General features: G+C 32.2%; 2 protein-coding genes across 5 annotated transcripts in view; one reads left to right on the forward strand and one right to left on the reverse strand.

Moving 5' to 3' along the window:
- LOC133184147 (receptor-type tyrosine-protein phosphatase kappa-like) overlaps positions 1 to 2863 on the reverse strand; it is a 36437-nt gene extending 33574 nt beyond the window's left edge. For all 4 annotated transcript variants that reach the window (XM_061319033.1, XM_061319031.1, XM_061319030.1 and 1 more), the window contains exon 1: positions 2614 to 2863. In XM_061319033.1, coding sequence (XP_061175017.1) covers positions 2614 to 2677 — 64 coding nt within the window. In that variant the 5' untranslated portion in view covers positions 2678 to 2863. The remainder of the gene's footprint in view (positions 1 to 2613) is intronic.
- Positions 2864 to 5164: 2301 nt separating this feature from the next.
- On the forward strand, positions 5165 to 13085 carry LOC133184150 (uncharacterized). The gene is made up of 13 exons (XM_061319037.1): positions 5165 to 5325; positions 5441 to 5566; positions 5732 to 5865; positions 5976 to 6108; positions 6581 to 6693; positions 7327 to 7491; positions 8283 to 8357; positions 8863 to 8987; positions 9464 to 9565; positions 10176 to 10253; positions 11035 to 11083; positions 12364 to 12528; positions 12814 to 13085. The coding sequence occupies exons 1-13, from the start codon at positions 5202 to 5204 to the stop codon at positions 12940 to 12942; spliced, it is 1518 nt and encodes a 505-aa protein (XP_061175021.1). The 5' UTR covers positions 5165 to 5201; the 3' UTR covers positions 12943 to 13085.
- The last annotated feature ends 577 nt before the right edge of the window (positions 13086 to 13662 follow it).

Genomic DNA, 13662 nt, shown 5'->3' on the forward strand with positions numbered 1-13662 from the left:
GAAATATCAAGGAAAATTTTGATATAATTGAAATTTAATTTTTCACCTTCATGTTTGTCAAACTATAGGCTTTTCGCTCGTCATGTTCATCCATGTTCTTTTAAAAAAAAAAAAAAAAAAAACTTTTCGTGAACGTCATTTAGAGCAAAGGTCTTTTCCTTTTTAAAGTTTTCATCATCAAAGTTTAAGAAAAAAATCTGTTCAGTGTTTTAATGGTCCAAGGGGTTAGGTACCAAAGCGAGAAATCATCCCCACAGATGTTTCACGATCTTAAAGATGCTGACAGTAATCATATTGTACTGAGAATGATACTCACTTTATTTTCTAAAGGCTTAATATTTGTGGGCCATTCTATACTAAAACAACTTTTTAAAACTGTCAGCCTTATGTTAAATAAATTGGATAAAATATATATTTGATTCTTCTGAAATTTTTTAAATTAGAGTGGTAAAACAAATATTCTTAATATTTTATTTCCTCTATGCAAAGGGGAAATTTTATTTTATTATATTTTTTTTAGATCTTAAATTCATTGAAACATATGATAAAGACTCCTCAACTAGTATCTGGGTATAATTTCGAGAATACTGAATTACTTAGTAAAATAAAAATTGCAAAAAAATTACACATACTAAATATTTGCACGTGAGTTGAACAGTTTTTTTAAAATGGAATATTTTTTGGGTTTTTTTTTTTCAAGAATAAAGCACTTACAAGTTCGTCATATTTTCCTTCAATATCTTAACTTTGTTTCAGCATGAATCAGCCCTACTCAAACTTGTTGTAACATAAACAATCAACAATATTATGATATAATTTCTTAAGAGATTTGTAAGGTGCTCACATGTAAGAGGCGGTAAGGATTGTTAGTCACAAAGCGTTGCATGCGAATAAATTTTCCCAGTAATAATATCGAAGGTTTCTTTATAAATGAAACACTCATACTTCAGTAATTTTACTCTCGTGTGGGAACGTCGGGGTGTTTTTCTACATAAAAAACAAAGGAATGAATATATATTACACATTTTCATTTGATATACCCCGATCATAGAAAATTATGAACTTTAAATAAAGGTTTGAAATAACATTTTTAGAAGCACTGACCAGCAAATCTAGATCTAATATCAACAATAAAATCATTTAAGTTAATGTATTTTAAATAGTTATGAAAACGAATTAATCTTTCCCGGCGGAAACGAGTCCATGTAACTAAATCTTCCCCCTGACGATACCCCGGCTAATACTGGCGATTTGTACATGTTATGATACTGTAACACGATAGCCTCTTTAATCTCCCTTATCTCCTGACGTGAGGGCTATGACAAGCCTCATCAAAATTCTGGGGCCCCCATCGTTTCAGCACCGACAAGAGTTTTTGTGTTAATGACCAGTGCAATCAGCGAGACCTAGTTGATCGGGTTCATGAGTCATAGGTATATTTTGTACCCGTTTTTATTCATTTTGATGCTGTATCACACGGTTCTGTTACCTGTCAGATGCACATGTTTCCAAAGTGTTTACTGGTCAATTATCGAGGGGGTAAATAAACCCAGACAACTGTTACAGTGAAGGAGATCCTTGTTGGTTGAGAACAGACAAAGAACAGAGTGCTGCACCGTTCGGCCACATGCTGACAGAACCCTTCAAGACAGCTTGTTTATAACTTGTATCAATATATAAATAGCCCTTCATTCCGAGTGTACACAATTAAACATTAACGGCGAAGACTTCATATCCCCCGAAAAGAGTGATTAATGGTGTTTTCATGTTTTTTTCACTAATGTGTCGCTGTACTTTCTTTAAAAAAGCGCACCTGTGTGATAACTTTTTGGAGTTTTGGTCAAGGTTTCATCTTCTTAGCTTTGGTATTTGTGTGGTATGAATGGACAGAGAAAAAATATTTGTCTAGTAAACAACCCGACATTTTAACAAATGTCCTTCAGTTGCTACGTCCTGGGGGCGCAGTACTTTGTCTACACCTTTAACTGGACCATGAAGATGCACGGAGCATAGGACCCCTCCGGACATGTCTTTAGAAGGTTTTTAGAGATTTATAGAATGTACTTAAGCACGTGGAAAACATTAAGTAAATCGTCATTCTAGCTGGGCGGTGTCACAAATGAACTAGCTGGAATATTCCCTGCTCAATTACACTATCATCTCCCCTGCTCATATCTATAATTTTACATTGTGCAATGCACATAACACATTATATACCAACAGCTGTATCGTATCGTAGTGGGTAACCTACTTAATTGCGCAGAACATTCTCTAATTCCATTCATTATATTGTTCATATAAAGATTGAATCTACTCGCGGCTATCGTAAAATCTTGAATATTTAATACCGTTCTAGTTGAAAGCTATGTATAAATGTCTTTATTTATAACTGTGGTGTTAGGCCCGGTATGTGCTTTGTTATGTTACAATGTTTCCATTTTCTCGTTCTCATGATTTACAAAGGGGATAAACAAATCAAACCACTTGGTGTTTGATTATTTCAACGTCCATGTATTGATGAAGTTTGCCCACCCCCCTTGAAAAGGTTTTTCAGATTCAGCTAGAGCGCCGATTTACATACATTACCATTAATTGATAAGTAAAATTTCTTACCAGAGATTTCAGTTGAAATAGGATTCACAAGAAACGTGAAAATTAATAATCCAGTAAGGAACATACTCAGGAATCGGAATAAGAAACTTGAAAATCCATCACAAAAAAATATTGAATTGTACTTGACTTCATGTACAAAAAACAACACCAAGGGATAGCCTGCCCTACATTGTAAATGTTATTCTAATTTCCTCAGTCTGACAGGATGAAAAAGATGCATGAAAATAATCAACGCGCGTGCGTCATGACCTTCCTCCCTCAGCATCCAAAACCAAAAGAGGAACTGGTTATCAGCAGACGACCGCTGAAGCGCGCGCTGTAGGTACCGGACACGCACCTTGTTCAGAGACAAGCATCTGTTGGATAAATCGATTGATTTTACAGGACCAACTTTGACAAATAATATTTGACTCGGATAACTAAAAAATGTAGTTGATAAAAATCAAAATGCTTCCGTCCCATTTGATCAGATATACTGAAATTTTTGTTTAATCCTCTTCACCTTGTTTCATTAAAATTTCCTCACACTGACTGTTTAAAAATATGTTTGCAATGTGACACTATACTACTAAGGTTATTTAATTTCTTTTCACCATTTAAAATCACGTCGAGTATTTAGGCACTGTATGCTCACGTTGAGGGGAAAAAAATCTTCGCTAGAGATTAAATCGTTAATTCGTTAATCGATGCTCCGCCTTCTTAAGTCACTGGTACTATTAAAATTTACTTTATTGATTAATATAGGGCTACAAATAAACGGGGCAATTATAGTAGCTAATGTTACACTTAACGTCGATTTTAAATACAGCCGATCATTAGAATAAAGATATATAGGATAAAACTTTATCACTTAAAGTTAATTATTTGAATTTCACCGATTTGTGTTTCTTTTTTTTTCACTGTGTGTAAGCTAGCTGATAGGAAAAAAAAAGGAAAGCAAATAAGTTATGCATGTTATAATCTACAGCATCAGCCCGGTCTCAATTTGAGATTTTCTATGAATTACATGTTAAGTGCATATTACGGTTTACTAAACATATAAAATAAATTATTGAAGTAAATTCATAATTCAAAATAATTTTTTTTAAATAAAGAAATGAAGATAATATCCAAGATGTTGCGACTAGGAAAGAGAGAAAGAAAATACGGTCAAGTTAAAGAGAGAGAGAGAGAAAATCCTGTCAAATTTTCTCCTTCATCTTTATTTACAGTTCCAACATGCCAGCGCAGGTTATCAATTTTTTTCTCCAAGACTCGGAAAATTCCTTTAGCCGTGACAAGTGACAGAGAATATAATGGCGTGTGCTTGATAAACAGTATCAAGCTGCGAGGTATCTTTTTACAAATATTGCAAGGACTATTAAATTTTTCGAGATAGCATCAACAAGTTTTAATCGATATACCAAATACTGCTAAAAAAAAAAAAAAACATAAAATAAAGCTAGACCCTTGTTCAGAAAAACAAGAGCAAATACATTGAGATAATCATTGATTTAGAGGATGCTTATAAATATATGGAACATATATATCTTTCATGGGAAATATATTTATAAAAATGTAAATAATGATAACATGACGATCCTGGTTTTTCAGGCGACAAAGTATTTCCTTGGGACCAAATAAAATCACGTGATAGCCCAGTTACGTTAGATGGCTTCCGAAAGGAGTATATAACTCAATTAGAAGCTGGATGTTTCAGCATTAAATCACCATTTCAGGACAGAAGGTGATGCTGGATTAGAAAGTAAATGTCTGTGAAAAAATTCCATTACTGATTTAATTCTGTCATCTCTTTAAAAGCTAGCTTTACGAAAGATTTACAAAAAATCGATTTTTGTCTTCTCTCTGTAAAACGATTGCTCAAAGAGCCGTTTACTATCTGTGATAAATGATAGATCGTTTTTATATTATTCCCTAAACCTCTATCTTTTTTTCATGTTGATTTTTTTTTTTTTTTTTTTTTTTTTTTTTTTTGCCAACTTCCTTCCAAAAACAGTAACTGCTGATCCTTATAAATGTCGATGTGTCCATGAAAATTAAAGCTGTATATGGCGTATCTGAGCTAAAACATAAAAATACGAGACCGATTTTGAACTTGAATAACTTCATGTTTCCATAGTAAATTGACTTTAAACTGTGTTATTCAAATGCGGAGTTGGTAAATAAATCGGTTATTGTTTTAAATTTCTAATATCTTTGAAACATGATTGATTTCAATATTGTGTAATTTACAGGAAAGTCCTATCATAAAACATATAGAAAGATCTTTTTAACATGATTTTAGTTAGTCTGAACTTATAAAAAAAAATACGCCATATATGACTTTAACAGTGTTTAATGGCAGCACATGCACTTGTAAAAATCTTATTAGTAGTAGTATTTTAAGTATACTATGTAATTTAATTAAATAGTGTATGCGACACGTTTTTACAAAGTTCTTCACTTTTAACCATAAGAACGATAACTCAAATTTGACCTTGAAACGATCGCTCTTTCGAGAAAGAGGTGAAAAGATATACAAACTTATTATGGACGCTTTTATGAATAATGAAGAAGTAACCGAGAGACAATAATATACGAATGCTGAAATGAATACGTGTTCCTCTTTTATTCATTTATTTGTTTTATTGTACAGCACAAACGCGGCTGCCTATAGTGGAGATGAAACTTCCCCTGCAGGAAACCACTGTGTCAACTACACTAGAAATCATGGTAGGCAAATGTCAAAATTCGAGACAATTGAAAAGTAAGCTTCATTTTTTAAAAATCTTAATTGAAGTGGATGTGCGTTACACTCAATAAAGGTAGATTTCTTTTCCTATATTAGAAAACCAAACTGAATGCACTTTGTGTTTCTTTCCACAAAACTGCTTGACCAACAACACTTGTAAAGAAGGGACCAAAGGGAATACATGTGAACAGTGCACCTCTAGTTCTGAAGGCTATGCTATAAGTATGTATAATTCATGAATTTTAAAGATACAATCTGTATTTAATACAAAACAATTTATTTTTTGAAAACTTTCTTAATTTCTGAACAACATAAAGATCAAACAGGAGGTAAATATTTGTAATGTAGGCTATTAACAAAATTCAACAAACATTGTTTCACTTTCAGACAGTTATAGAATAGGGAATACCTGTATTTCGTGTGAGGCTATGCCAGTGACCACTGTTGCATTTGGAATTTATGTCATACTTTTCATAATGGCAGTCATTACAAATGGATTCAGTGGCTCTCTCTGTACAAAGGTAATAATTCCTCACACATTTTGAAAACCCCAGACTTTTTCAATACACGATGTTTTCCTGAGAGAATGGTTTAAAAAGATAGATGACATATATGTTTATTTTATTTACAGCTCAAAGTTATATGCCATTTTCTCCAGATGCTGTATCTGACATTTCTCATCAAGATCCAATGGCCAGTGCTTATTCAGAAAACAGTGATGAGTCTGGCATTTGTTACCTTCAATTCCAATATTATCCCACTTAGTAAGAAATGTCAAACCTTTGTCTAAAGAAGTAATTTATGACTTTGTTTCCACTGATATACATAATGATGTTTTGACATAAACCAATCACAGTGGTAAAGAATAGTCATTACTTGGGACCACCAATAAAGTCAAATGAACATTTTCCTTTCTAATCAAAGCTCTTGACATTTTTTCTGTTGATAACATGTATACATAAAAATACAGTGGTTAAAATAGAGTAAAAGATGATTTTATCAAATTTAGAATGTGTCCTTTTGTAATGATTGGTGTCATGGTAGCATTTAATTGATAGAACTGGGGTGGGGTGGGGTGGGGGTGGGGCTTTCTATATCATTTTTCTACATAACAAAAAAAAAAATGTATGTTTATGAAATCAGTTGTATGATATAGAACACACAATCCATCCCAACGCCCTCATCCTGACACCAGAAAGTCAGCTATGGATCTAAGATTATTTTTGTTATTTACAGAATGTTTGATACCCTCTCTCTCTTTCCTAAGTATCCACTACCTAGAGTGGACCAGCTCCTTCCTGATTGTGATCATTATTATCCTCATTACATTTCTTGTGGACAGGAGTCTGGTGAGTCTGTTTATTAAGCCCCTCGGTCAAGGAACATTTATTGATCAATGATCATCATAACTTGACCAGATGTAAGAGATTTAGCTTGAGTGTGATGGTTGGACCAGAAGTTATTTATGACAAAGAGGGCACTATGAACTTGTTTGCAAATAATTACGTACATACTATAGTAAATCACAATAATAACTTTATATTACTAATATGAAAGGTATTCACTGACATTTTTAAATCTTCATAAGTACCTGTAGAAGTACAGTAATTTTATTTTATTGAATTTTGAACAATTTCTGACAAAATTTTATTAAGAGACTGTGAAATATGCCATTCAACCTTTCTGAAAAAGGGATCATATGTTCACCTTTTTTCAATTTACCAAGTGAATAAAAATTCTGCTATTTGATAAAATATTAGGATAATCAGAATCTATTTATTAATCATATCAAAGAGTTTTTCTTTAAGATAATTTTTTTTTAAATATCTGTAAATGAAAAAGAAAAGTTTAGACAAAAACAGGGAAATTAATATACTATTCTCTTTACATGTATTTATCTATGCATTCTGTAAATCAGATGCAAATTCATTTCAAAACGGGGGACCTAAAACTATAATGACAATCATTAATTTCTATTTCAGCAGGGTACTACTATTCAAAACAAAACTGGTAAGGTCAGAAAACAGAAGAAATGGCATTATCGTGTGACTTTCTTGAGGATGATGTTCTTTGTGACAGTAGCTATGTACATGCCCATTACTTTGTCCGTGGCCCATAGTTCACTCTGCTCTGGAATAATTCCTGCTGTAAGTGTAATTCTAAAAATTTAGAAGATAAAACGGCGGGGTGACCTGTCGACAAGGGATGCTTACTCCTCCATGGCACCTGATCCGACTTAGATGTTTTTAGAGGTCCATGTTTGCCCTGCTCCCATTTTGTATTGTTTCAATCAACTTTTGAGCTTGATTACTGTTTGTTATCACCATATTTCATTGCAAAGCTATCTGTCAATTGCAAATTTCACAAATGTCTATGCTCTAGTATTGATTCACTTTAATGAGTTAGAGGAAGTGGTTACAACATTTTTGGTCAGTGTATTGTACACTGCATGGGATTAAATTACACTACATGTATGTACCCAGTAACAAATTTCCTGCAGAAATTTGTCACAGCTAGTGTACTTTCAAGATTTTTAAGACATAACATGGGAATCCAAGAAATGGGCATAATTTTATGCCCACAGATTATACCGAAATTGGGATTCCGCAGAATCGTCTGACCTGTGGAAAAAGGTATATGTTTACAGTAATTAAAAGTGTGATCAGTGATGTGAGATAATGTAAATTTTTATTTATAAAAAATTCATATGCCTTTCGTATGAGGCCCAGAAAGCTACATTTATGCCCATGCAGTGCAACTGAATAAGGAGCGCTTAATACATAGAGCATCGTGGTTGAAATGCCTTTGAGTCAAATGTTACATTGAGAAAGTTAAAATGTTCAAAGAGTGTACCTGATTTGTCAAGAGATGAGGAATGAAAAGTTTAGCATATGGAACAATTATATTTTTTTGTCAAAGTTTTATTTTCTTTACCTAGAAAGTCACACTAAATGCAGAAGAAAATGTGTTTTTCTACCTCCAAGAAGAATCTTGTGACCAGATTATATTCCAGGTACTTGTCATTTAGATATCAAGTTGATTTAATAATGATTGGTTTGGTATTGTGAAAAAAATATAATTTTTTCTAAATATGTTTTTTTTGTAATAATTCTTGACATTTACCTAGAATGTTAAGCTGCTTATTTTATCAGCAATTATTTCAGTTAAATGTGTCAAGGAAACACTGATGTCATAAAAATGTCATGTTTCCCTAGGGACTATTCATTATAACAATTTAAATTGTAAATGACAACAACAAAAAAGAATATATGGACCATATGTGTCAATTAAAGGGTAACAAACATTCAAACAAAAAAAGTAAAAAAAAAAAAAATATCTGCACTTGATCTAGATAATTTGACATTACACAAAAGATTTGCATAACTGAAATTCTGTAATATGTCATGAAGAAAATTGATCATATGTCAAGGATGTATATTTTAAATTGGGGGGGGGGGGGGGGGGGGCTACTTTGATGAACTTTAATGCACAGATAATGTTTTATCATTTTATTGCAGAATATTCAGTTTATCGGCACCATTTTCCTGATATTTTATGTTCTTCTCTTTCCTGTTCTAATCGTCTTTATATCACTGAGGCAGAAGAAATGGAAATTATTGTCAAAAGTTAATCAGGTGAACAGGTAATTCTATGTCACATGCACTATTGTATCAGGGGCTCAGTTCCTCATTTTCCTCACAGCATGTTTCCAGGGATAACGGTATTCACAGCTTATATACTCCATGGAAGGGATAAAGCAGAGGTTTCATTGATTTTAGAAACCAAAAAAATAAAATATTTCCTGACTATAATTGAAAGCCATGAAGAAGAAACATACAATTCCCTCCTACAATTAATTTATAGAAGTATGGAAATGCAATACATTAGCCAGTAGTTAAAGCCCTAATATATATATATTTATATTTATTTATTTATATATATATATATATATATATATATATATATATATATATATATATATATATATATATATATATATATATATATTAATTATAGTTTTCCTCTCTCTCTCTATTGTTTTAAACTTTTTCTTTCATATTTTTATCATATAATGATGTATTTCACATCACTAAGAATGTTTTGACTGGTTAATTCCAGACCATTATACGAGTCATATCACCCTCGGTGCTGCTTTTGGGAAGCATTTCCAATGATCCGAAAATTAATCAGCATATCAGTCACAGATATTTATCCACTAAGGTAATGACAGACATGTCATAAGAATGTTGATGAAGGTTAAACGTAAAGTGTAAAATATTAATCTCATATTATTTTATTTGCTGGTACATCGCTTCTTTAGAACTTAAATAATCAAAAATTCTTGGTTAAGATGTTTCAGAACACTTTACATCTGCACAGATTTTTAGTTAAGGTTCTTTTAAATGTCAATATTTTTTCTTTCAATTTTTGGCCTTTTCACCTCTGAAAAAATATATTATGTATAAACATTTTATTTCCAAACAGTTTATTATTGATAAATAATGTTAAATTGGGGAATGTTAAGATAAATTAACCTTTACTTGCATCAGTTGTGTTTCAGTATCGTTTTAGATTTAGTCATGTACTGATAGGTTTTTGCAGTACAAGTTATATTTAACTGAAAAACTTCCTATGCATTCATGGAAAAGTGATAATAGAATATTTTTAATTGTTTAAAAGCAGAATTTTATGAAAATATTGACATTATAGTCAGACTCCTATCTATTGAGTGAAAATTTGTTTATTTCTGAAAAATTGAAATTAATTTTTTTTTTCGGATATTTTATTATGTTTTATTTCTAAATATAATTAAATTTGTTTTTTTTTTCAGTATTTTCATACAGTGCTTGATTCAATTGTCAACAACCAGTGTATATTTCATTCTCCTCATTCTACTGAGGCCATACAGGTAAACTAAAATGAGAATGTAGTCAATTTCAAGTTATTCAGAGTAAAAACACAGGGATTATCAGAACATGGGGGGGGGGATTTTAAAGCTGCTCTAAACTAATCTTGCAATGCCCCAAAGCACAATTAATCTCAGAAATTAAATTTCATTTAGAACTACGTACATTGTACATTATACACAATTGTGAAGTATTCAGACAATTTTCTTCCAAGTTCATAAATGATTTATAACCATAAGATTAGCTAAACTCTAAATTACACATAATACTAATATGAACTAAAGGAAAATACATATTTTGTGATGTGAGATGGAAATTATTCATAAATTTCACCAAGAAATCCATATTCAAAAAGCATTAATATCAGTTGTTTATATTGTTGTGGCACAGGGTAGTCTAAGATGAAATACCCTTCAGATGTTTAAAAAGATTTTGAAAACCTCCTCAGAAAAGAGGAGTGGGTTCATACAATGAAATTTATACTTAGTAATGATGTAAATGGCCCAATATCTCATCCTGATATGAAGATACATTGACATGAAGCATCAAAATCTGCAAGGCACAGGAACATGGTTTGGTTTAATTCATGTAAGGATTAAATATTTTCGGATGCACAACTTGTTTCAAAGCAAGCCGCTATACTTAAAAACATCAGTCAAACATTTTTTACTGCTAGAATGAAACTGTCTCGGCTTGTTGGGAGTAGGACCAGGTTCCTACCATGTTACATCTTTTTTATGCTCACATGTGAATAACTATTTATCTTTCTTTGATTTTTGCCAGGTCAGTTGTATGGGGTAGCAGAAAAACGGAGATCCACACATTTTTTGAGGTAAAATTTTTTAGGTAAAACTATTTATCATGATTCCTTTTGTTAGAAAAATTTGATGGAATATCTAGTTTCAACATCAGTTTGAGGCATAATGTACCAGCTACAATAAAGCTTCTTTTGATTTTCATATCCCTATAGTCGGAGATTTATAGGGGCATAGATTTTTTGGTATGTCCATCCGTTTGTCTTCAGCTTGTCTGTTAATCTGTTTGACCGTTTGTTCACAAAAACTTTAACCTTGCCCACAACTTTTGAATGGTTGGTGCTAGGGCTTTCATATTTCACAAGTGTATTTCTTGTGACAAGACCTTTCTTTGGGTACCAACATATTTGACCTCTTGACCTTGACCTTGGAGTTTGACCTACTTTTGCAAACTTTTACTAAACTTTAACCTTGGCCATAACTTTTGAACAATTGGTGCTAGGGCTTTTGAATTTCACATGTGTATTTCATGTGAACAGACCTTTCTTTGGGTTCCAACATTATTTACCTTTTAACCTTGACCTTGGAATTTGACCTACATTTGAAAAACCTTTGCCATAGCTTTTGAACGGTTGGTGCAAGGGCTTCCAAATATCACATGTGTACTTCTTGTGACTAGACCTTCCCTCGGATACCAACATTTTTGATTTCTTGACCTTGGCCTTTGAGTTTGACCTATATTTGTAAAAAATTTAACCTTGCCTATAACTTTTGAACAGTTGGTGCTAGGGCTTTCATATTTACAAGACCTCTCTTTGGGTAGCAACATTTTTGAGCTCTTGACCTTGACCTTGGAGTTTGACCTACATTTGAGAAACTTTACCTTCTCCATATTTTGTAAATGATTGGTGCTAGGGCTTTTATATTTCTTGTGACAAGACATTTCTATGTGTATCAACATTTTTTTAACTCTTGACCTTGGAGTTTGACCTACATTTGAAAAGTTTTAATCTTGGCCTTGTTCTTCCATATGGGGGCATCAGTGTTTCACAAACACATCTTGTTGAAACTGTTGATCACGAAATGTTCGCATCAGCTTATTTTTGCGAAAAAGTTATTTGGGATATATAAGCAAGAAAATGTTTTCATGAATGTTGGTTATTTTTGTATAGAATCTCCAGGTTAAAATATATGCAAGAATGAAATTTTCGCAATCAATCGGTCTTGTGAAATTTCTCTCGAATAAAAAGTGATTTACGGTACCAGAAAGTAAAATATATCTAAATTGAACAAGTCACAATATTGCAGATAAAAAATGAATACCTTTAACAAAAGTTGTTTGGTTTTCTATAAATAGATATTGTCAACTCTGACAGTAGGTTTGATGCAGTCTTTACCCCTCCTGATGACCCTGGGAACAAACACCCCCACCCTAGAGTATCTGATTCTCGGTTGTATTGGATTGACACTGTTAATAGGAGTGATCATGATTTTTTTGACTCCAGTGGAAAAAGAGGAAGGGGTAAATTCATCTTAAATTCATGTTTCTAATGCCTCACACTAGCTGTGTAATTAATATTTTAAAAAAACACAATGAAATAAGCCAGCTTTGAGTTTTCTTCACCTTTTGCATTAAAAATATGATTACATGTAGAAAAATTAGAAATTCAAGAATATGTCATTAAATGACCTTTTTTTTTTTAATTCTCTATGCATTATTATTATAATATCATTACTAGTTCAATACTATATATTCACCAAATTTTGACTCACATTTTTTTTCATCACCTTTTTTTTCATTTTAAAGATAACTCCATCAAATGGAAACCTAGGCTCTTCTAGTGAAAGTCTGCATTCTCGACACAACAAAGTGGCACCAGCCCCCATTACTTACGAAGAGGTCATTCAAGAGAGGAGGAGACATTTAGAATTTTAGAGGATTTACACTCATTTAGAATAAAATGTTTACACACAAAGGCATGTTATTCAGTACATGTATTTCCAAGACACTTGCTGAAAATAATGAACAACTGATTTATTTGTTGTGCTTATTTTTTTCTTCAATAAATTTCAAGTTTCTTCTTGTGTCAATCACATTTTAACTTGTCAGTTTTTGGTTTGGTGAACATGAGATTTTAACTTGTCAGTACATGTATATAGTCAGTATTTAGTTTGGTGAACATGAGATTTTAACTTGTCAGTATTTAGTTTGGTGAACATGAGATAATAGGGGTGTGCATGCTGCAGAAGTAATTTGATTTCTAGTATAAAAATAAACTTTTTTTCAGGACTTACATCCACATTTCTAAAGACCATATATTTACGTGCACATTCAGTTGCCATTAATTTTGGTAATTATTCTTCATTTTTCATAGTAAGGGCCATCTTTAAAAAAAATTGTTTGTATATATGCTCTCTCCCAACCAACTGGCTAAAAATGACATGACTCATTTTTTTTTTGAACTTCCAGGAAACAATAATCATCCTGTCAACAACTTTTTTAATTTTATTATTGCCTTCAATTTAAATAGATTTCAAAAATTTAGCATTGATGTTAAAAATTTCCCACCTACCTACTGACCCAATTTTTATACCCCACGCAACAAGTTGCGGGGGGTATAATGTTTTTGACCCATCCGTCAGTCAGTCATTCCGT

This window comes from Saccostrea echinata, unplaced genomic scaffold (genome assembly GCF_033153115.1).
Source record: "Saccostrea echinata isolate AGI-Se365-2 ecotype Australia unplaced genomic scaffold, CSIRO_AGI_Sech_v1 ptg000010l, whole genome shotgun sequence".
Lineage (NCBI taxonomy): Eukaryota > Metazoa > Mollusca > Bivalvia > Ostreida > Ostreidae > Saccostrea > Saccostrea echinata.

Excerpts from the sequence above, each read along its gene's own strand:
- LOC133184150 (XM_061319037.1), top strand. The coding sequence starts at position 5,202 with ATGAATACGTGTTCCTCTTTTATTCATTTATTTGTTTTATTGTACAGC. Across the intron at positions 5,567-5,731 it reads TTCTGAAGGCTATGCTATAA|ACAGTTATAGAATAGGGAAT; the intron begins GTATGTATAATT and ends TTTCACTTTCAG. Across the intron at positions 6,694-7,326 it reads TTCTTGTGGACAGGAGTCTG|CAGGGTACTACTATTCAAAA; the intron begins GTGAGTCTGTTT and ends TTTCTATTTCAG.